This window comes from Zea mays, chromosome 2, assembly GCF_902167145.1.
Source record: "Zea mays cultivar B73 chromosome 2, Zm-B73-REFERENCE-NAM-5.0, whole genome shotgun sequence".
Lineage (NCBI taxonomy): Eukaryota > Viridiplantae > Streptophyta > Magnoliopsida > Poales > Poaceae > Zea > Zea mays.
In genome coordinates, this window is record NC_050097.1 from 1,569,406 (window position 1) to 1,594,037 (window position 24,632).

Below are 24,632 nucleotides of genomic sequence, written 5' to 3' on the forward strand. Positions count from 1 at the left end.
TACAAGTGAGTATGAATCTCAAGAAAGAATGAGAAAGAAGAAAGCAATCCAAGCGCAAGAGCTCAAAAGAACACAATAAATCGCTCTCACTAGTCACTAAAGCTTTTGTGGAATTGGGAGAGGATTTGATCACTTGGGTGTGTCTTGTATTGAATGCCTAGCTCTTGTAAGTGGTTGGAAGTTGGAAAACTTGGATGACTTGAATGTGGGGTGGTTGGGGGTATTTATAGCCCAACCACCAAACTAGCCGTTTGGTGGGGCTGTCTGTCGCATGGTGCACCGGACAGTGTCCGGTGCGCCAGCCACGTCACCAGGCCGTTGGGTTCCGACCGTTGGAGCTCTGACTGCTGGGCCCACCTGGATGTCCGGTGGCGCACCGGACATGCACTGTAGAGTGTCCGGTGCGCCACTTCGCGCGTGCCTGACTTCTGCGCGCTCTGGCGCGCATTTAATGCTTCTGCAGGTGACCGTTGGCGCGAAGTAGTCGTTGCTCCGCTGGCTCACCGGACAGTCCGGTGTACACCGGACATGTCCGGTGAATTATAGCGGAGCGAATTTCCGAAGCTGGCGAGTTCCAGAGTCACTCTTCCCTGGGGCACCGGACACTGTCCGGTGAATTATAGCGGAGTGCCTCTGGATTTTCCCGAAGGTGAGAAGTTCAGCGTGAAGTCCCCTGGTGCACCGGACACTGTCCGGTGGTGCACCGGACAGTCCGGTGCGCCAGACCAGGGCACACTTCGGTTATCCCTTTGCTCCTTTGTTGAACTCAATTCTTGGTCTTTTTATTGGCTAAGTGTGAACCTTTGGCACCTGTATAACTTATACACTAGAGCAAACTAGTTAGTTCAATTATTTGTGTTGGGCAATTCAACCACCAAAATCAATTAGGAAATAGGTGTAAGCCTAATTCCCTTTCAGTCGGCAAAGGGAGGATTAGGGTTGAAAGAGACCCGGCTCTTTGTGGGCGCCTCAACGAGGAAGTAGGGCACCTTGGTGGTGTGACCGAACCTCGGGATAAATCTTGTGTCTCTTGTGTTCTTGCTCATTGTGTTTGTTTGTGTTATTCGTTCTCTCACCATTCCGTGAAAGATTTGTTTATATCTTTTTGGTGTGTTGATTTTGAGAAGTGCCATTCTCAGATCTACTAGTTTGAACTCTGTGGATCAACTAGAACATTTCATTTCCAAAGTTAATTGGGTGAATTTCGAGATCAATTCAATTTATATCACATTCTTTAGTTGAGCTCGTGCAAACCGGTTGAACCGGTTTTGACACCGGTTGAACCGGTTTTACCCAGTTCGTTTCTAGTTTTTGTTGAAAAAAGTTTCCACTTGCCTATTCACCCCCCTCTAGGCAACTTTCAATAACCATAAGAAAAGAGATGGTGATGATCATAAAGAATAATCAAGTCCTCGACATAGGAAGAGAAAGAAAGAAAGAAAAGGCAAAATACAAATGCTCAAGAGAAAGGTATAAACTAAGGATATTTTTTATCGGTGAGGACATAATAGAGCGTGTGATTAGATTTAGAATAGATTATCATACTATTAAGAGGAGATTCTAATTAGACAACTCGGCCATCTAGACCTCTAAATATAGAGTGTTTCTCCATTATCTTTATATAGAGAGATTTATCTTCTTGTCTATATATTTTAATACGTTAAATAATGAATTAAGTAAAACTAAAATATGTAACATTTGAAAGCATAATAGATATACAAACAAAATTAAAATAAAATATGTCTTATTTTTTATATAGAGAACGGTGGTCAGGCTCACAAATAGACAGCGTGTTGAAGCACTTTTGATTGGCTCCCACACGCTTCAACTTATTGACGCGAGGCCGCCCAAGCATAAACCCCCCGAGTTTTATTTATGCTTGTTGGACTGCAGCAGATGGAAGCTGGAACCATGTTGCTGTTTATTTTTGCTTTCGCCCAAGAAGACGCAAGCTGCTGCTTCTAGATCAGTTGTCTTTCATTGCCTACGAGAATGTTTCACTTGGTTAGGCATGGCCAAGAAAGAATTCGGTGCTGCCCATGCAGAGTCAATAGTAAGAGCAGGCAACGCTTGTCCGAATTAAGATAATGTTTAGTTCTGGAGCCAGTTAGAACTGGAGCCAGTTAGAACGGCTCCATCCCCAGAGAAACGGCTCCGTTCATAAGATTTTAGAGAGTTAAATGGTTCATCATTTGAGTTTTTTTCATTTTTAAAATCACTCCGTCCTATATAGAATCAATCCAAATAACAACAAATTAAGAGCATACCAACTCCATCCCACCATACTACCTACCTAAGAGTTCCAACAGGACCTGGCCACCAGCCATACACCAGCATAGGGTACAGTCACTAGTAACATTTAGAAGCAGATCAAGGATGTTGGGCCTTGCTCCATTGAACACCACATTATTCATATGCTTCCACAGCTCACAGGTCACCAAAATAATTCAAAAACTGAGCCCTTTTCTAGACCCTTTCCTGATATTTAAAGGAGAACTATTACCCGATACAGTGTTTCTATGCACTACAAAGAAGCATAGCATGGTCCGTCAAGTACAAGGTCGTTCCTCATCTTTGCCTGCGAAGGAACTCCCTCATTTCGGGGTGGAACTCCCCTCGTACAATTAGTCTCATTCTCTTGGGGTCCTCCCACAGCAAGTACCCATTATCCCTTGCATAATCACAGCATTGTTCAAACCATTCCTGCACGAGGAAGCACAATTAAATGCAGCGCCAGTGTGCCAGAAACATCAAGGAGCACACTATGCGAGTATATGTTTGCCAGATGCCCTTGGGCAGAGATAATAACGTGTTTACCTTGCTAGGAAAATCTTCGTACAAATGCGATGGAATCATCTCAACCCTGTTGAGGTCAGTTTCCCACAACCTAATCTGCACACATGAGCATTGAATTACTAAAGTACTGTATATTAATAGTAAGTGATGCCTCGTCACAGTTCTTACCTGATCTGTGACATTCTCCGGGACAGCGGGTATCTTGTCAGCAACACGAGGGTGAGCATTTTGCCTAAGAAATGAAATTATCTGAAAAACAAGAACGTAACCAGTCTTGTTAAAACAATATGCAAGCTAGATCTTAGATGTACGACTGCTTTTACAGGTACCCTACAACTGCTTTTTCAAGACAAGATAAAGAACAGAAAAGAAGCTGGTGGACAAAATCTGTTAATGAAACTTGCATAGTGCCTACCAAATAAAAACTGTAAATTCTGATAGGTGATGCATAACGGATTTTAACATACTCCCAAACTGTCTATTACTCGTCAGTCTGGTTGACACAATCTCCACAATAAACACCAATGACCATTCCAAGTTTTAGATACATGTCAATACTTTTGATAACAAATCTACCTACACATTTTCCTCATTTCACATGAAAACAATCTACCATACTTAGTGGCCACAGTTTAGAAGATCCGCGGTGCACCTTTAAAGATTACAAGTAAGCCTAGGTTTGTATTATACAGATGTACCTGCTCAGCAGTTATCCCATTTTCAAAAGCACCATAGATACTTTCTTTTGTAACAGCTCCTACGATGAGGTTTGGAAGTTGATACTCCACCCTTGAAAGAAAACACAAACTGAAGACTGAATACTTCCCTTTCAGAATAAATGAGTACATCCACAAAGATAAAAAAATGTTGGCAACAGACAAGGTAATATCACAGAAATAATCAGGTCAAATTGCCAATATAATGAAAACTTAAGAACAATCCTGTCAACTAAACTCATTCAAAACCATGTTTCCAGTTTGAAATCTTGGAGTCTCTAATCAACCCCAGTAGCGAAAGGGCCTCTAGCCGAGTTGGTTAGGTGGTCTGAGTAACACTCCTCAGGTCCTGGGTTCGACTCCCCGTGGGAGCGAATTTCAAGTTGTAGTTAAAAAATCCCTCATATGTCCCACGCCAAAGCACAGGTCTAAGGCTCAAGCTCGGTCGCGGTCGTTCTCACATGGGCTTCGATGCCGCTGTGTATGGGTGGGACAGGGGTTCGGGAGTTTTCTCGACCTGTGTGAGAAGGTCTTCTTCTTAATACAATACTCGGGGGCTGTCTTACCCCCAACCGCAGGTTGAGTTTTTAATCAACACCAGTAGTAGGATACAAAAGTCAATTTCACATTGCCATGTCGGTTGCAAAGCTAGCAGTCTAGCACAAGGGTGGCAAAGCACCATCCGGACACAATACAGCCAACAGTGCACAGCTGACAACAATACTTTCAGATGCAGGTGGTTCAAAAAGCAAGATTTGCAAGATACCCACATTACCACAACTCTAAAGTGTTACCATCTCGAGGAAATGTCTACAGATGACTTACTTTAGTAATTCAAGAGTTTTGCCTAGACATAATACTTTATCTTAGTCAAGTTTGTCATGGGTGATTTGGTCTTGAATGTAATTAGCGTGTATGCCCCATAAATAGACTACGATGAGTCACTAGGCCGCGGGTTCGAAACAACCTCTCCGTATTTGCGGGGCGAGGCTTGCCTCAGTTTATCCCTTCATATTCCACTCATGTGGGAGCCTCTGGCGCTGGGTCTGCCCTAGATGGCATGGTTAAAGCTATGCCAATTAGTGAGAAGCTTTTTATAGGAAGAGGTCTTAATGGACATGTAGGTACAACAAGTGCAGGTTCTGAGGCGGTTTACAGAGGTTTTGGGTATGGTAGTAGAAATTAGAAGGGAGAGAAAGTCTTGGACTTTGCATTAGCTTTTGGCCTGTTGATAGCCAACGGTTTCTTTAGGAAGAGAATCTCATTTAGTCACCTATAGCAGTGGCCAACACTCTAATCAGATTGACTTTGTCCTTACAAGAGAGGATAGATGAGCATGCTTAGATTGCAAGGTGATATCTGGGAAGTGTGTTGTCTCGAAACATAAGCTTGTGGTGGTGGTCTTTCTTTTTCATGTGCGTGTCCATAGGAATAAACAAGCCAAGATTGTGAAAACAAAGTAGTGAAAACTGAAAGTGCAAATGTCAGAAGTCTTCAAGGAAAGGGTCATCAAAGAGAGCACTTGAAAGGGAGAAGATGACACAAGCAACATGTGGGAGAAGATGGCAACCTGCATTCAAAAAATGGCCTCAGAGGTGTGTGTGGATCCACCAAAGGAGTGGAGGCGAAGCTAAAGATACTTGGTGGTGAGGAAGTCCAAAGGGCTATTAAGAAGAAGAAAAAATGCTATAGACGTTTGCGCCACGATAGGAGCGTAGACAATATAGAGAAGTATAAGGTGCCAAAGAAGACCGTAAAACAAGCTATAGGTGTGGCAAAGATAGGGCGTACGAGGATCTTTACCAACGTTTAAGTACGAATGAATGAGAGGACATATATAGGATGGCTCGAGTTCGTGAAGGATGACTTCAACCAAGTGCATTAAGGATGAACCAGAGCACCTTTTGGTGAAGGATGATAAAAACAGACATAGATGGCGATGAAAGTATTTTGACAAATTATTCAATGGGGAGAACACACAACCTTTCAGTTAGATGACTCTTGATGACACAAATAGGTGTTTTATGCGCATGATGATATGATCCAAGAATCTAAAATTAGAGAGGCATTAAAAAGGATAAAAGAGGGTAAGGCGATGGACCCTAATGGTATCCCAGCTGAGACATGGAGATGCCTTGGGACATAGCTATAGTATGCCTAACCAAGTTGTTCAATCATATCTTCCGATCAAACAAGATGCCTCACGAGTGGAGAAGTATATTGGTACTGATATACAAGAAAAAAGGGGATATTAAAAGTTGTACTAATTACCACAAAAATAAGTTCATGCGCCATACTATGAAGCTATGGGAGAGTTATCAAGCATCGTTTTTTTCTCAAACACACAGGAGAGTTGTGTGCCTTTATAAAATAGAGAAGAGAAAAAAAGTCTTACAAAAAATACCCAGCTAGGTCCAGACAAAACACCCACATAAAAGAAAGGTTACATAGCATCAAAATAACTCAACTCAGTGATCCTAGAAGACACAGCCAAACACAGGCTGCCCAGCTTGGTTTTACGCTCGAAAGGTTAATCATGGAAGCAATTTTCTTAACAAGACAAGTGATGGAGCAATATAGGAAGCAGAAGGACTTAACATGGTTTTTATTGACTTGGAAAAGTTTAACACAAAATACCAAAGAATGTTTTGTGGTAGGCTTTGGACAAATGAGTACGTTGGACTCATTAAGGGCATGTACAATAGTATTATGACTAGTGTTCGAACAAGTGATGGAGACACGGCGAATTAACCGATTAGAATAGGACTGCATCAAGGATTAGCTTTGAGCCTTACCTTTTTTCCTTGGTGACAGATAAGGTCATAAAGAGACATACAAGGGGATATCACTCGGTGTATGTTTTTTTTGCGAACGATGTAGTGCTTGTTGATGAAAGTGGGACAAGAGTAAATAGAAAACTGGAGTTGTGGCGAAAGATTCTAGAGTCCAAACATTTTAAACTCAATAGAACTAAAACCTATATGAGATATGACTTCAGCACTAGTGCACATGAGCAAGATGTTAGTTTAAAAGGTCAAGTAGTGCCTAGAAAGGACACAGTTTGGTATTTATGATCAATGCTGCAGAGATGAGAATATTGATGAAGATGTTAGCCATAGAATCAAAACAAGGTGGATGAAATGGCGTCAAGAATCTAGCATCTTATGTGACAAAAAGGTACCACAAAAGCTAAAAGATAAGTTTTATAGGACGATTAGACCTACTGTGTTGTATGATGCAGAATGTTGGTCTACGAAAGACAACTTATTCAACAAATAAGTGTTACGAATAGGGCTGGAAAAATGGCTCGGGCTCGGTGCAGCTCGGCTCGGCTCGGCAAGGCTCACGAGCTCGTAACGAGCTGTGATGTACGGAAATACGTACACACGTCGGCACAGGGCACGCGACGTGCGGCGCGCGGCTGAGCGCGCAGGACGCCTGATCCAGCAGGCAGCCAGGCCTAGCGGCTAGATCTGGAAAGAATAAAAGTGATTGATGGCCTTCCTATTAGTCCGGGCTAGATTTAGAAGGAATAGGAGTGATCTGTGATTGATGGCTTTCCTTTATTAGTCCGGGCTAGATTTAGAAGGGAATAAGAGTGATTAGTGATTGATGGCTTTCCTTTAATAATCTGGGATAGATTTAGAAGGGAATAAGAGTGATTAGTGGCTTCCTTTAGTAGCCCTGGCCTATGGCCTTATATACCCCCTGTAAGCACCCATGATGAGGACAAGAAAGTTTTATCTCAGTCTCCTACCTCTCTCTACTCGGCAACAGGGGGCATAACCCGTTGACGAAGACCGCCGTTCCTGGGGGCATAACCCGGTCGGCAACACGGACGGCGGCTACGACCTTCGGAGCCGCGGTCCTCCTACCCTCGGGCCCGACGCCCTTGACAACCTGGTATCAGGAAGTCGGCGATCCCCAACCACCACCCCCAGCCCTTCAGCCGCACCACCACCACCAGCCCCCACCTCACCGTCCACCGCTACGTCCAGGTTCATCACCATGGGTGACGGCGCTCAACCCTCCATGGCCGACGTCATGCAGATGCTCCAGACCCTGTCCACCAACATGTCCAAGATGCAGTCCGACATGGTGATCATGCAGGAGAAGGTCGCCTCCGCGACCGACTACGGTGGCCACCAAGATGGGCAGCCCCGCACGGATCACCCGCCGAAGTTCCAGAGGATGGAGTTCCCGCGCTATGACGGCAAGTCCGACCCGCTGATCTTCATCAACAAGTGCGAGTCGTACTTTCGACATCAACGCACCATGCCGGAGGAAAAGGTATGGATGGCATCTTACAACATGGACGACGTGGCCCAGCTGTGGTTCCTCCAACTCCAGGAGGATGAGGGCACGCCGCCCTGGGGTCGCTTCAAGGAACTCCTCAACCTCCGGTTCGGACCAGCGCTGAGATCAGCGCCGCTGTTCGAGCTGACGGAGTGTCGACGCACGGGATCGGTGGAAGAATATTCCAACCGCTTCCAGGCCCTTCTTTCGCGTGCTGGCCGGCTGCAGGAAAGCCAGCGCGTACAACTGTACACAGGGGGGCTGCTGCCGCCGCTGAGCCATCAGGTCCGCGTTCACGCGCCGGAGTCCCTGGCCGCAGCCATGAGCCTGGCCAGGATGCTGGAACTGGTGGAGCTAGACCGGCTCAACCCCCTACTCGGTCGGGCGGCCCCGCGCGCGGCCCTGCCCGCTCTACCTACGCGGCCAGCGCTGCCAGCGGCCGGCGCGCCTCCGGTGCTTCCCGTACCGGTTCCCCCAGCACAGCAGCTGGCCCTCCCGGCGCCTCCTCCACGCGGCGCGGCTGGGGCTGCCAAGCGCCTTACGACGGAGGAGCAGGCGGAACGTCGTCGTCTTGGCTTGTGTTACAACTGTAATGAGCCGTACTCCCGCGGGCACAATCGGGTGTGTCGCCGCGTCTTCTACATTGACGGCTTCGAGCTGGAGGACGCTGCCCAGGAGGCTGACGCCGTCGACACCTCCGCACCATTGTTCTCCCTTCGCGCTGTGGCTGGTATGCCCATTTGTGACTCCATGCAGGTGCGCGTGCAAGTGGGCGCCGTGACGCTGACCGCCCTTCTGGACACTGGCTCCACGCATAACTTCATCGCCGAGGCCGCAGCGTCACGCACGGGGCTTGCTGTCCAGACCAGCCCACGCCTCACGGCCACCGTGGCGAATGGCGAGCGCATCGCCTGCCCGGGTGTTTTCCGTCAGGCCCCGATCACCATCGCAGGCGAGGACTTTTGCGTCGACCTCTATGTGATGCCACTGGCCGGCTACGACGTCGTCCTCGGCACCCAGTGGATGGTCACGCTAGGCAAGATGGTGTGGGACTTCACCACGCGCACCGTGGCCTTCACACGCCATGGCCGCCCCGTCTGCTGGGAGGACGTGGCCGCCCGGCGCACACCGCGCCTCGACAGCATCACGGCGCCCGAAGCCTTGCTGGAGGAGCTGCTGACCACGTTCGATGGCCTCTTCGCCGAGCCCTCGGGCCTGCCACCGCCGCGGGCGCGTGACCACAGCATCGTACTCAAGTCGGGCACACTGCCGGTAGCGGTCCGGCCGTACCGTTACCCGGCGGCCCACAAAGATGAGTTGGAGCGACAATGTGCAGCAATGATCGCACAAGGCATCGTGCGTCGCAGCGACTCCGCGTTCTCGTCCCCGGTCCTCCTCGTCAAGAAGCCGGACGGATCGTGGCGTTTCTGCGTCGACTACCGGGCGCTTAACGCGCTCACGATCAAGGACGCATTCCCTATCCCAGTTGTCGACGAGCTGCTGCACGAGCTCCACGGGGCATGCTTCTTCACCAAGCTCGACTTGCGCTCCGGGTACCACCAGGTCCGCATGCGGCCGACTGACGTGCACAAGACGGCGTTCCGCACACATGACGGCCTCTACGAGTTCCTGGTCATGGCGTTCGGGCTGTGCAACGCTCCCGCCACGTTCCAGGCCATGATGAACGACGTCCTGCGCCCCTTCCTCCGCCGCTTCGTGCTGGTATTTTTTGACGACATTTTGATTTACAGCCGCACATGGGCGGACCACCTTCGTCACTCACTCACTTGCGTGCTGTCTTCGGCGCGCTTCAGCAGCACCAGCTCTTCGTCAAGCGCTCTAAGTGCGCTTTCGCGGCCTCCTCCGTCGCGTACCTGGGACATGTCGTCTCGGCGGCCGGAGTCGCCATGGACCCCGCCAAGGTGCAGGCGGTGCGCGACTGGCAGCAGCCGCGGTCGGCCCGCGCGGTTCGCGGTTTCCTCGGTCTTGCCGGGTACTACCGGAAATTCGTGCACAACTATGGCACAATCGCCGCGCCGCTGACCGCCCTGCTCAAGAAGGACGGGTTCCTGTGGTCGGACGAGACGGCGGCTGCCTTCGCCGCTCTGAAGGAGGCGGTCACGTCGGCCCCGGTACTCGCCATGCCGGACTTCTCCAAGACGTTCGTCGTCGAATGCGACGCTTCGTCCCACGGCTTCGGGGCGGTGCTGGTCCAGGACAGCCACCCCGTGGCCTTCTTCAGTCGGCCCGTGGCGCCTCGTCACCGCGCCCTAGCCGCCTATGAGCGGGAGCTGATCGGCCTCGTCCAGGCAATCCGCCATTGGAGGCCCTACCTTTGGGGGCGCCGATTCGAAGTCAAGACCGATCACTACAGCCTCAAGTACTTGTTGGATCAGAGGCTGTCCACCATACCACAACACCACTGGGTGGGCAAACTTCTCGGCTTCGACTTCTCCGTCGAGTACAAGCCGGGACATACCAATGCCGTCGCGGACGCGCTCTCACGCCGCGACACACCGGAGGAGGGCTTGGTGCTGGCCTTGTCCGGACCACGCTTCGACTTCATAGATCGGCTCCGTCAGGCACACACCGTCGACCCCACGCTCGCGGCCCTCCAGCACGACATCAGCAGCGGCGCCAGGTCACGGCCCTGGGCGCTAACCGACGGCCTCGTCCACTATGCGGGCCGGCTGTACATTCCGCCCGCCTCCCCGCTGCTTCAGGAGATCTTGGTGGCGGTCCACGAGGAAGGCCATGAGGGCGTACAGCGCACCCTGCACCGACTCCGGCGCGACTTCCATTTTTCTCACATGAAACGTGTGGTGCAGGATCTGATTCGTGGCTGTGCAGTCTGCCAACGCAACAAGCCCGACCATCAGCACCCGGTCGGCTTGCTGTTGCCCCTGCCGGTGCCGCAAGGGGTATGGACGGACATCGCCATGGATTTCGTCGAAGCGCTGCCTCGCGTCCGCGGCAAGACCGTCATCTTCACGGTGATAGACCGCTTCAGCAAGTATGCACATTTCGTTCCCCTGGCGCACCCGTACACGGCCGAGTCTGTGGCGCAGGCATTCTTCACCGACATCGTCCGTCTCCACGGCATTCCCCAGTCGATCGTCTCTGACCGGGACTCGATGTTCACCTCCAACTTCTGGACCGAGCTGATGCGCTTGAGCGGTACCAAGCTACAGATGACCACGGCATTTCATCCCCAGTCAGACGGCCAGTCCGAATCGGCGAACAAGGTCATCATCATGTATCTCAGGTGCTTGACGGGAGATCGACCCCGCGACTGGTTGCGCTGGCTCCCATGGGCGGAATATATCTTCAACACCGCTTTCCAGTCGTCCCTGCGCGACACGCCATTCCGCGTCGTCTATGGCCGCGACCCTCCCTCACTTCGCTCCTACGAGCAGGGGGCTACGCGGGTGCCTGCGGTGGCCAGGACTTTGGAGGAGCGCATGGAGTTCCTGGCAGATATCCGTCACCGGCTGGAGCAGGCCCAGGCTGTCCAGAAACATCATTATGATCGTCTACATCGTGACATCGACATACAGGTCGGCGAGTGGGTGCTGCTTCGTCTACGCCAGCGCCCGACGGCCTCCATGCCCGACTCGTCGGCTGGCAAGCTGAAGCCGCGGTTCTACGGCCCTTACCGCGTCGTCGAGCGCATCAACGCCGTGGCTGTCCGCCTGGCCCTGCCTCCTCAAGCTCGCCTCCACGACGTCTTCCACGTGGGGCTTCTCAAGAAGTTCCACGGCGCGCCTCCGCAAGAGCCTCCAGCTCTACCTCCGGTTCGCCACGGCGCAGTTATTCCAGAGCCAGAGCAAGCAGTCAAGATGCGGCTGCTCAGGGGAGTTCGGCAGGTCCTCATTCGCTGGCGGGGAGCCTCTCCGGCATCGGCTACCTGGGAGGATGTGGACACATTTCGCGCTTCATACCCACTATTTCAGCTCGAGGACGAGCTGCCTCTCGAGGAGGGGAGAGATGTGATGTACGGAAATACGTACACACGTCGGCACAGGGCACGCGACGTGCGGCGCGCGGCTGAGCGCGCAGGACGCCTGATCCAGCAGGCAGCCAGGCCTAGCGGCTAGATCTGGAAAGAATAAAAGTGATTGATGGCCTTCCTATTAGTCCGGGCTAGATTTAGAAGGAATAGGAGTGATTTGTGATTGATGGCTTTCCTTTATTAGTCCGGGCTAGATTTAGAAGGGAATAAGAGTGATTAGTGATTGATGGCTTTCCTTTAATAATCTGGGATAGATTTAGAAGGGAATAAGAGTGATTAGTGGCTTCCTTTAGTAGCCCTGGCCTATGGCCTTATATACCCCCTGTAAGCACCCATGATGAGGACAAGAAAGTTTTATCTCAGTCTCCTACCTCTCTCTACTCGGCAACAGGGGGCATAACCCGTTGACGAAGACCGCCGTTCCTGGGGGCATAACCCGGTCGGCAACACGGACGGCGGCTACGACCTTCGGAGCCGCGGTCCTCCTACCCTCGGGCCCGACGCCCTTGACACGAGCCGAGCCGGTTTTGTGAACTCGAAATTTTGTCGAGCCGAGCCGAGCCAGCTCGTGCGAGCTCGCGAGCCGGCCCAACCAGACTACGCATGTGTTGCGTGCGCGCGGTGCTCCTATTGGCGTATGGCTGTGGGCTGCGGCCCAAGTGCCCAACCGCACAACTCCCAATCCCAAGTGACCAAGCCCAACAGAGAGACGTGCTTCAGCCTAAACCCTAAGCGTCGTTCTAGAGCACCAGGTTGGCAGCTCCAGCCTCAACTCTAGGCACGCCGCCGCCGCGTGCAAGGTTGCCGGCTTGCTGCCGTTCGCCGAGGCGCCATTTGCCTGTCTGCTCGTCAGCTCCGGCGCTCGTTAGCTCGTGGACCTGGGCGTCTGCAGTCTGCTCTTCGCCAAGGCGCCGGACGCGAAGGACTGCTCGTCTGCTAATTGTGTGTGTGTGTGAGCAGTAATGACTAATGGTGTGTGAGTGTGCAGTTGTAGCAAGCCAGCAAGGAGAAAGCAAACAAGCAGTAATTGCTAATGGCGTATGTGTGTGAGTGGGTTCTGCAATCTGCAGTGCGGGTGATCTAGAAATCTGCAACCTACATTGTGTTATTATGTAGACTAAGCAGCACCCAAGCAGGCTTAATTGGCTCGCGAGCCGGCTCGAGCAGGCTCGCGAGCCTGTACTGAGCCGAGCCGAACCTCAATACTGAGCTCGTTAGAAGTCCAAAACAGACCGAGCCGAGCCGGGCTCGGCTCGTTTCTAGCCCTAGTTACGAAAATATGTATGTTGCATTGGATTTGTATTCATACAAGAAGGGATCGAGTCTAGAACGATAGTATACACGATAGGCTAGGGATAGCATCGATTGAAGAAAAACTTGACCAACACCGGTTAAGATGATTTGGACATATACAACACAAATCTCTAGCGACACCGGTGCATAGTGGGATCCTAAGACACAATAGTAATGGAAAGAGATATAGGAGAAGGCCGAAGTTGATACGAAAAGAGACAGTAAATAGAGAATTCAAATAATGAAACCCAAAGATTTATCCTTGAATAGGAGTGCATGGGAAACAACTATCGACGTGACTAAACCTTGACTTGTGGCTTCTGTTGAGTTTCAACTCTATCATATCACAACTTGATTGACTAAAAGACTTTGTTGTTGTTGGTGGTGGTGGTGGTGGTGTTGTTGTTGTGAAAGTACACGATTACACTAGAAGCTTAACCTATGCAGTCTAATTTATCAAAGCCAAAAAAACAATCTGGAACTCACAAGAGTGACCACTGAGCAATATAATAGGAATGCCAGATTAACTGAATTAAAATATACTAACATAACAATCAGGCAGAGTTATGACACATCAGTTGCCCTCTTTGCATGCGAGTTCTCTAACAGGAGCTAGTGCGCTACGTGCTAACTGCTACGATACCATAACATTAATTTAAAGTAGTAGATTGGTGATGTAGGTTATGCCACACATAAGTCATAAGATATCTCATGTACCTTGCAAAAAGGCGTAGAATTTCACAGTGCAACTTGGAAGTAGAGTATGCATACATTCGAAAGTTTGTCTCCACAACCACAAATCCCTGCGACAACAATACCAGTATCAACTCTGAGATTAAATAATCATGATCACTGCTTATAGGCGACAAGTAGATGGAGGTTACAAAGAAGAATTGAAAAAAAAAAACTAAATAATTGCAGAAGGAAGTGATGTAAATGTTATTCAACCTCTTTGTTAGATGACGAATCTGACAAGCTTGCTGAAAGATTAGTAGCCAATTGGGTAGGAATGAACCAGCTATCCTTTCGACCCTGAAATTCAAAACTTCTATTATCATCAGAAAGATTGTCGGAGCAAAAGAACAAAAGATAAAATGTCTACCTGCTGCTGTTTGACTAGTCCTAATTCTGCAAGATCCCTGATGGCAATCCTCTGGACATCAGTCAGAGTGTTCAAGCTATAAGCCTAAAACATTAACAAAGCAGACAGAATGCATGGCCTTGAATCTCTCAAGCAACATACCAGGCACAAACTTGGATGTAATATGCAGGATAATTTCATCTATTAGATTCAGACTGCAGCGCCTTAAATTTTTTTCATGTATTCTTAATCAGGCATGCAAGCTTGATGAGTTGATGTTCCTACCATGTAAAATACTGTGGAATAGTTACAGTTTCTTAGATATGCTCTTCTGATATCACTTATGAGAACTTCATTTTTCCTATTCATGTATTGTATTGCCGAAGGACAAGTTGCTATAGAAGTTTTCACCGACATCAGACATCACCATATTGGTAAGAGAATTATGTATAGCTACTTGCTTAACATGATGTTCTGAAAGTACTATCACTTTACCGCTCCCAATTTATGAAAGCTAAGTTCCAAGAGAAATGATATCAGCTCCGTAGGGTCCACTCCACGTTCCTATTTAATAACGCAAATAATCAGCAACCAAGTTTAACACAAAGTCACCAACGTGAATCAACAGAAATATTACAAGGATATGCCACAAATACCTCAGCAGATGAAATGTATTCTCTCATTATGTACCAAAGTTGTGCATTTGTTTCCATCAGCTGATAGCATAGAAAATATTAAGAGCAAAGACGGAAATCTGCCGGTTATCGTATTAGCTGGGAACAGAGAACTAACAAGAAATTGGAAGCCATTTTCAGTCAACTTTGAAGCTTCACCATCCCTGCAAGCACACCAGATCAGGAAATCATATCATCGAAAATATTGCTTATATCAAAATAAAGGGCAGGCCCAGTGCGGTTGGCTCCCACATGAATGGAGTCTAGGGAAGGGATAAACAGAGGCAAGCATCCCCGCAAATGTGGGGAGGCTGCTTCAAATCCGCAATCTGATGACTTGGTAAGACAGCTCTCACCACTTTACCAGGCCTACCCTTCATTGCTTATATCAGTCAATGAAAAATATATAGAGATATCAAACATGTTTTACAAATATCTTGATTATTTTAACAAAAAAACATTAAGCTGAACTGAATCATTTCTAGGATAATCAGTTAATCAACTCTTACAACCAGGGCATAGTACAGTAAACTAACAGTAATTTGTTGTCAGCCCCCATCAACTTGAATATACTACTCCCTCATTTACAAATTTTAAGATGTTGTCTTTTTAGATACATTGCTTTTACAGAGTACCTAGACATAATGTATATCTAAGTGCATAACAAAAACTATGTATCTAAAAAAGCCAAAACGTCTTGTAATGAGGAATGGAGGGGGTAGTTACTACTTACTGTTTAGTGTATGTATTATTATGTAGAATTCTAGAAAATGCCACAGGATATATTATCCAACTGTACTAGAAGAAATAAAGAGTTGCAGTAACTTGGCAATTCATTATTGTTCAAATAACATTTGACTACCACTAATATATGTGAAACTAACCTAGCTGTCAAGACAGGGAATTAGATGGAACCTTGAACTCAGAAGACCACGCTGAAACGTCTTCATCATGGAGGAGCTAAAACTTGACCCTTTTTCGACTTGAGATGAATTGATCAATTGCAACAAGAAGCACTATAATCCCAATACGAAATAGGAAAATTATATGTATTATATATATATATATATATATATATATATATATATATATAAGCCAACACAGAATTCAAAGAAGGAAAAAAGAAGACGGTGAAGATACTATAAAGAACAGTAAAAAACAGGCAGGCATGATAAACACATTCTGAGTTAAGCATTGGCATCCTAACCTCCCATTGATCAAGAGCATAGGCTTCCAGATCTGCTGGTGTGGGCAATCGACCAGTGACACTTAATGGTAAAGGTTCCCTTGGTAAACTTCCACTGCAATGAAAGTAAAAAAAGAAAAAAAACATGTAAAAGTCGTATGATCAACTGATTAATTTGCTCCACAAATAGACCTCGGAACAAAAACATAAAATATCACCAGCTTGAGATATATCATGCTGCATTACTTACATCACCAGCTTGACCTATCATTTTAGATTGTTTCTTTAAATAAACAAATAGTATGAACAGTATCACCACACAATAATCTTCGTTCCATGTAGTCATGTACAAAATGGTACTTTCTTCACCTTTTCAATACAACCATCTGTCGAAGTGAATTATTTTCTTCATAAAAAAACACCATAGAGTTTTTTCCCAAATGATATTGATACCAGCAGGGCATAGGGTAGTTTTATAAGGCAGAATAATCATTCCACACTTGGTATATACTGTGCATAATATGAGTGATGCTGATGCCATCATAGCAGCTTTAAGTTTGAGAAAGGATGGCCCATGTGATTTCAAACAAAGAAAAGAGTAGTTGAGAAAATCATACCCATCAACCAAATACTTCTGCATGTTTCCCTGGAACTTCTGATTCATCTTGTAGCTCACGTCCCGTCGTCTACATATCAATACCGAAACCATGAGAGCTAGGAAGTGATTAATTTACCACGCACCAGCAAGCTTGCAGTACTAAGCACAGCAGTTAGTCATTGTAGCAGCAAATGCTAATAATTAGTTAGCAGTATTCTCAAAGAAGTACACAGTAAAGAGTCAATTGTTATGATCAATCAATCATTACAAATTCTCGTTTCTCCACCTTAAACAAAATGGTATGGATATTTCAAAAACAAGCATTCATACCAAGCCATGTGCCCATGTATACAAGCATACCATTCACCTTGACATGTTAGAAGTATATAACTAAGACAAAAAAAAAATTCAAGCAATACAGGACAATCTCTTTCAGCCAAAGTAAAGAAACATGCAAAACTATAAGTGTGTGCTCAACAACACTAATCAGCACCCAATTTTTTGCATCCAAACTCCAAATACATGGTCACCTCATGATGATAATTTAGCAACATAGCCATCACATTTCCTGTGATCACCGGTTATTTCATCATGAACATGTAGAAGGTTGGCTGACTAAATAAATAAAGCAGGTGTCACAACTTAATAGCTTGCTACACCCACATGTTGTCAAACACGCACAGATGATGTTAAGGCTAGTAGACCGACACTTATGAAGGCTATTAGTTCCACCGTACAACAGAATAGGATTATTTTGTTCAAGTTTGTTAGCAGATAATATTAGTTACTTGCATGGATAAGATCTGTTACTTGCATGCCTAACAACCTACTAACAAGTAACAAATCTTTCCCACGCAAGTAACTAGTCTTATCTGCTAACATACTTGAACAAACTAATCCTAATCTGCTGTGCTGCAGAACTAACGATCCTGGTCAGTGCCAGCCCACTGGCCATAACAGCTGAAATACAAATTATTGCTTACTCTGAACAACAAATGTGTTATTGATTGGCATAGAGGAAAACAATTACGATAAAATTTTAACATTGGTAACTGTAAAAATCTAAGCTCCCATTAAATTGATTCGTTAACAGCTGATCTACTCAAGGCCAGTTGCAGTATGCTGATACTTCAAGTTCAAGCTATAAATACCCAAAATCTCGTGGAGATTGATGATTTCTTACCTGTCGCGCACTTCAACAAAGACCCTGAGCTGTAGAAGCTTATCAATGGCAACCTTATGCTTGGCAGCATATTCATCAAGCACCCACTCTTCCATTGCTGCAGCGGTCACTGGTGCCAGCACATACAACATCTGCAGTGCATACTTCTTTGCCAGTGGGGGAAGTGACCTGTGAACTTAACTGGATCAAGATGAGGAAAGCATGAACTAATAATGCACAAAAAAATGTGGATTATGGACCTGAGTACTGCCTCACAGATAAAGGCTGAGTCATAGAGCATATCAAGCTTGCCCGCAGGAAGAGCAGCCACCATATCCATGAAGTTCCGTGCCACCACCATTACCTGCGGCATCTTCGAAGCGGTGGTGGAGAACAGAGGGCTGGGTTCCAAATCCTTTGTTACTTCAAAATTACATACACCTGACCAGTTTCAGTAACCAAGGGCGGACCGATAACTTTTTCTGCAAAATAAATTAGGGTGGAGTTGCTTCGCACAGCCGGGAGGGAAGGGTGTACCTGTACCAGAAGGATGCTACTGTGTGCAGTTTGAGTATAACCTAAATTCACAGTTCGGTATACATGTATGATACTTGTAAGAAATTCGGCATGCAAACACAAGGCTGTCGAAAGCACTATACACATTTAAAAGGCATCGATGGCATCTTAAATTCAACACAATACGTCGGTGTAGATAGTTCTAATATAACTCGATCATTTCCGTGCTTCATTCATAAGCTATGTGACAACAATTGCAATGTGTAGGTAAGCTGACACAAGATTAAGCCCAGATATGAAGTGAAATGGAAACCGGCACTGAACTAAATTCTCCGCCGGATATGCTCAGTGCTGCTCTATTTAAGGAATTGACAGAATAGCTGCGTTTAGGGATGGCAGCGGGTCGGGTTGTGTTCGGGTATAATACCCGACCCGATATCATACTCGACCCTTTACAAATATCCATACGCACCAAGCCAATCGGGTAAAAAAATGGACCCATACCCGTGCCCACCGGGTACCCGTCGGGTATCGGGTATCCGGTGGATATGCTGCTGTAAAAATTTTCTGACTAGTCGTGGGCTCGTTGATCTGCCACCGCGTTGATCTGCTGGTCGTGGGCTCGTGCCGCCGTGGATGCTGGTCGACTGGGGCGGCGGCTGATGCTGGTCGTCGTCCGTCGAGGACTAGCGCTGCCGAAAAGCATGCGACATCAGCTGACCGGAAGCAAACGCGGGGGCGAGCTGCGAGCAGGAGCGTTTGGTGAGCGGCGTGCAGCGGGAGGAACTGCAAGGGGAGCGATTGAGCAGCCGAAGAGTCACCTGGCGACCTGTTGCTGCCTGCTGGGGAACGACGGCGACCTGCTGCTGTCTGCTGGGGAACGGCGGTGTCGGGATGCTGCCTGCTGGTGCGGCCGACGGTGCACTCGAGATGCCTGTCTCAGGTTTAGCCGGTTAGGGTTAGGAGAATAGGATAGGAAGGGTTTAGGAGTATCAGTCGGCATGCTAGCAGGCTAGCAGCAGCCAACACTCCAACAACGACACGACCTGCACACGTCGGGATGCCTTTGGGCTTTTTTGCTTTGCTTCATGGGCCAAAAACACAACATGTGAAATTGTGAATTAATATTTCGGATATCCAGTGGATACCCATGGATAAAATATATTATCCGTACCCTACCCGACGTATTTCGGGTACCCCACCCGACAGGATCCACGGGTGAGTTTTTCAACCCGTATCCATGTTCATTGGGTACGAAACCCGTGGGTATCCATACCCACGGGTCCAATTGCCATCCCTAGCTGCGTTATAGCAAATAGCGATTCCCATTGCCTAGGTACAATGCCAAATAGGCTCAGTGCTCAACACTGAATAAGACGAGACGAGGAGGTGCTACAGTCTGCAAAAGGATGTCCGCCACTCTGCCCCTGCGGAGGTGAGCAGCGGCTGAATCCCTAGAACGTCGGCAGGGGAGAGATGGGCACGGCGGGTGACTGGGTCCCTCACGCAGCAGTGGATGAGGAGCAGAAGACGGGGCACAGAGCAGCGGGGGATAGTGTGGCGGTGGCAGCGCAAAGCGAGGCGAGGCAGACAGCTAGAGTCAAGGCCTCGCGGTCGCGGGTGTTGAATCTTCATTTCACGCCCGGAGATAGCAGCAGTGGGACCAGGAAGGACGATGGCAGCGCTTGCGGCTGGGTAGGATGGCGTCGTCGCGACTGGAAAGGGGAGCGGCGGGGCGACACGAGGGACAGGGGAGGAGGAGGAGGGTGCGGGCCGTGATGGCAACAGGAAAGCGGGATGAATGAATGGACAAGCGGACGAAGAACACATGACAAAATGAGAATGGTTGGATGGAGATGAACTAGCTCTGCCAAACCCCGATAGGAGGAGAGACTTCCCACGATAAGGAGAAAAGTGGATTTATGCCATTATAAAACTTAGGATTCGCTCAAATGCCATTATGGGAACACGCTTCGCTAAGAGACCATTATCAAACGTTGTCTTACAGACAAAATGCCATTTGGGGGGTTATTTGAAACTTAACCTTATTTGATTATATTGGCAGCTAGTGGCCGGACACTTTTGCCCCTATCAAATCTGTTCGCCGTTCTCCCTCCCCCGACAAATTCAGAACACAGTCGGCAGTCGCTAACACGCGATGGGATACGGCGAACACCGAGCAGCAGGTCTCTAAACTAAAACTTTGGCAGCACTCTTAACCAGTCAACAACAGATCACCAACCATTCGATTTCACACAAATGTAATCCTACTGCAAGTGCAACAGCCACCTTTAGAGGCGTTCATTAGCAAACGCTAGAAAAACTGCAAATGGCCATATTCATATCGAACCAATATGCATAGTTGAATCACGTAAGAAGCAGACCAGACCAATATGCCACTAGTTGAAGAAACAATCAAATCGAACCAGTGGAGATCTTTATAAATTAATTCGAGATAATAACTAGGCAAACCAATTCTATATCATAGTTTCATTCAATAGGATGGGATAGCAGGCGATTCGAGCTGTTGATTGGGAATCTAACCGAGCTGCTCACCTGCAGATTGGAATTGGATCGATGGATGGACCGCGGACGCCCGCACGCCGATTGGATCTCCTCCTCCTTGGGCGGCTGCTAACTGGGTTGGGATGGGACAGGAGCCTTCCTCGCCACAGCTGCCGTGCCGTGCTGCTCCTCTTCTCCGAGACGCTGGGACCCCGATTAGAGACGTCTGGAAGACGGGAGGCGGAGAGGTATGACGTGACGGAGTTTCGTCGTCTAACTCCACCGGCGCGCTGAACCTTCAGCTCGGCCTGCAGGAGGACGCTGGGAGCTTCGGCTGCGTCGGGGCAGGAGCCGGTCGTTAGGCCGAGTAAGCGGGTGCGGTCCGGATCACCGGGGGCGCTGGGGGAGGGCCGGGCGGCGGTGGGACTGCCAACGGAGGCGCGAGCTACCCGATGTGCCAGATGGATGACTGCCGAGCGGATCTGACCAGCCGCCAGCGCCCGCCGGTGGAGCTCGCCGAGCGTCTGTGGACCACCGCTGGTGGAGGGAGAGCGCCGAGCACCGGTGGAGGAGAGCGACGTCGTCGTCGGTTTTGGTGGAGGGGACACAGAGGATAGAGAAGAGAGCGCCGTCGGGTTTGAGATGCAGGCGCTTTTAGTTCGAAGGGCAAAAGTGTCCGGTTACTGCGGTTACTGGCTGCCAATATAATTAAATAAGGTTAAGTTTTAAATAACCTTTAAATGATATTTTATTTGTAAGACAACGTTTGATAATGGTTTTTTAGCTAAACGTGTTTCTATAATAGTATTTGAGCGAATCTTAAGTTTTACAATAATGACATAAATTCAATTTTCTCCGCGATAAGACGCGATAAGATACAGGAACTATGGTGCTCAAGGCTCACTATAAACTACAAGAACAGACACTCATTGTGCTTAGTCTAAGAGCCTGAAATTATAACGACAAACACCGATATCTAGTGAACAACAAACAAAGAAAACTAGTGAAGAACAAACAAATTTACTCTTGTACAGTATACAGTGACCAGCTGCCCCAGAGGCTATAAGCAAGCATACTGATATTGCCATCTAGACTTTAACTGGCTGCGGTCCAACAAGCACAAAAGAAAAGTAGGCTACTAAAGAATCAGATCAAATACCTGTTATAAGAGAAACTGAGAACCTGCAGTCTGCAGAGAAGCCAGGTCTGGCTGAGTGAGTGGGTTGCAGCCGGGGCCGGACAGAGGCTCGACGCGCGCGAGCCGGGGCGGGGCTCGACGCCTGGTGGACTGCGGGCGGGCGGCGGGCGGGGCGCAGCCGCTCGGGGCGGAGATGGAGGCGGGCGGCGCTGACGGTGGCCTAGGCCCTGGGCGGCTGGGCGATATCCTGCTCCTCGAGGCGAAGTAATTATTTTAGGGTGTGTCTGGTATATGACTCTGTTTTATTTTAGAGCAGCTTTATTTAAAAAAACTCTAGATATATTAGTTTTGTATCATAATTTAGATTGTTTTATCATGGCTAGTGGCAGTGATAGGTACTCTAAAAATTGTTTAGATTGTTTTTTAGAGATTTTGAGTAGTAAAATAGGTACTTTAAAAAATTGTACTATAGTTTTTAAAACTCTACGTAGTTTGCAACTCTGAAGCTAGAGTGTTTGACAGACGTTGGTCGGTTTCTCAATAAAGTTTTGCTCTAGAACTATGTCAAACACGTACTTAGTCACTTAGGAGTTAGAGATCTAAACATAATGAGCTAAAAGTGACTAAAGGCATGTTTGTAAGCAACCTAACTTTTAAGATTCTAGTTTTTAGAAACCTGGTTTAAAAGCACTAGATAGTAGTGTTTGAAACCACATCAGTTCTTATAAACTGCCTTTAGCTAGGGGAGACTAGCTTCTTAGTTTTAAGAAACTGAGAATCCAACTTTTATAAATTATAAAAAAAAACTAGTATGTTTGGAACCACCTCGATTTCATAGACCAATTTTTAAAAAAAACGAGTGTTTCCAAATAGGTCTTAAATATAGTCACTTTTAGCTCTTCATATTTAAATGTTTAACTCCTAAATGATTAAAAATAGTCATCTTTAAAGTTTAACTCATAAATGATTAAAATTAGTCAATTTTTTGCTTTAGCTCGTGAGATCCAAATAAACCCTTAGATCTGCCCCTAGTTGAAGAGACTGGTTTTTTTGGTTGACCATGGTCCTTGAACAGTTTGGCATTGCGAGGAGGCTCAATGTTGAGTTGAAAGACAAACATCTTTTTTCTATTTGTCGGTCAATAGAGTGGGTTAACGTGTATCTACAAATATGTTGAAAGTCGCCTAGAGGGGGTGAATAGGTGAAACCTGAAATTTATAAACTTAAACTTGCACTAAGGTCGGGGTTAGCATTAGAATTAAATTGGAATTCGAAAGATAGCTCTCCTGACTTAGAGTTGCTCAATCAATGCGAATGACGTTTGGGAGCAAACTCAAATCAATATGAACAAGGGAACTTTAGAGAGAGGAAACAGGGGAACAAATCAAATGAGAATCAATGCAAGTGGACACGATGATTTGTTTACCGAGGTTCGGTTCCAAAGAACCTAGTGCCCGTTGAGGAGGCCACAAAGGCCGGGTCTATTCCAACCCTTTCCCCTCTCAATCGGTCACATAGACCGGTCGAGCCTTCTCTTTAATCAGTTGGTTCACTAAGACCCCGCAAGGATCACAACACACTTAGGTGTCTCTTGCTAACTTTACAAAGCACTTATGAGAATAAGAATAGAGAAGGAGAAAGCAATCCAAGCAACAAGAGAACACAAATATTTCTCTCACAAGTCTCTTAAGCACTAGAGTTGATTTTAGGAGCTTGGAGTGGATTGAATGTTTTGAATGCGTCTTGGAGTGTTTGGCTTTGCTCTTGCAATGAATGTAGAGTTCAGAAAACTTGGATGCCATTTAAGGAGGTGGTTGGGGGTATTTATAGCCTCCAACCACTTCCTAGTCGTTGGTTGTTTTTGCTGGCGATGGGCACACCAGACAGTCCGGTGGTGCACCGGACAGGTACTGTTCACTGTCCGGTGTGTGCCACGTCAGCACGACCGTTGGGGTTTGGAGCGATTTGACCGTTGGAATGGCTGCACCGGATATGTCTGGTGGTACACCGGACATGTCCAGTGTGTTTGACTCGCTGCTCTGACTTCTGACTTCCATTGTTCCCTTTTTGCAGTCGACCGTTGGCGCCAGGTTACTGTTGCTCTGTTGGCTCACCGGACATGTTCGGTGCACACCGGACCAGTGAATTATAGCGGAGCGCGTCCTGAGAAAACTCGAGAGTAGCATGTTCACTTGGTGCTCGGCCTGGTGCACCAGACACTGTCCGGTGCGCCATTGGCAGCACACTCTCAAGTCCTTTGCTCCAAATTTATTTGAATCCTCAACTGATTTTTTCTTGGTTTGTGTTGAACCTTATACACCTGAGATAAATAACATCTTGGCAAAACTAGTTAGTCCACGTGGTTTGTGATGGATGTCAACCACCAAAATCAATTATAGGAAATAATTAAACCCATTTCCCTTACATATGCAAAGTCACAAAATAAATTTTCCAAAAAATATTAACATCTAGAATAGATTACACCATCTATAATATCAATTATGAGTATTAAATATAAACCCAATTATATTTAACAAATTTGCCTTGTCTTTTAGTTTTCATCGTTGTAGTTAGTTGTATAATTAGACTATATCTAATATTAGTAATTTATACAATTATATAATCCATTAGTTTAAACTTTGCAAAACATACACAATCA

General features: G+C 47.3%; 2 protein-coding genes across 34 annotated transcripts; one reads left to right on the plus strand and one right to left on the minus strand.

Annotated features, from left to right (window-relative positions):
- Nucleotides 1–2,181: 2,181 nt before the first annotated feature.
- On the minus strand, nt 2,182–22,473 carry LOC103645755 (general transcription and DNA repair factor IIH subunit TFB2). 33 transcript variants are annotated; one of them, XM_020548051.2, is made up of 19 exons: nt 21,995–22,234; nt 19,152–19,264; nt 18,835–19,073; nt 18,352–18,392; nt 18,075–18,255; nt 17,836–18,003; nt 16,672–16,740; nt 16,076–16,169; nt 15,784–15,884; nt 14,987–15,032; nt 14,851–14,910; nt 14,690–14,758; nt 14,216–14,299; nt 14,062–14,145; nt 13,831–13,916; nt 3,495–3,585; nt 2,965–3,045; nt 2,818–2,892; nt 2,182–2,703 (listed from the first exon to the last, which is right to left on the minus strand). In XM_020548051.2, exons 5-19 carry the CDS (start codon nt 18,185–18,187, stop codon nt 2,569–2,571), a joined length of 1,356 nt encoding a protein of 451 aa, XP_020403640.1. In that variant the 5' UTR covers nt 18,188–18,255; nt 18,352–18,392; nt 18,835–19,073; nt 19,152–19,264; nt 21,995–22,234; the 3' UTR covers nt 2,182–2,568. The 33 variants fall into 33 exon arrangements, with proteins under 33 accessions (XP_020403640.1, XP_020403644.1, XP_020403636.1 ...); XM_020548055.2 differs by having other exon boundaries at nt 18,075–18,237; nt 18,835–19,022; nt 21,995–22,217; XM_020548047.2 differs by lacking the exon at nt 21,995–22,234 and adding an exon at nt 20,887–21,465.
- On the plus strand, nt 18,974–20,990 carry LOC111590815 (uncharacterized). The gene is made up of 3 exons (XM_023301578.2): nt 18,974–19,087; nt 19,148–19,273; nt 20,893–20,990. The coding sequence occupies exons 1-3, from the start codon at nt 18,993–18,995 to the stop codon at nt 20,966–20,968; spliced, it is 297 nt and encodes a 98-aa protein (XP_023157346.1). The 5' UTR covers nt 18,974–18,992; the 3' UTR covers nt 20,969–20,990.
- Nucleotides 22,474–24,632: the final 2,159 nt, after the last annotated feature.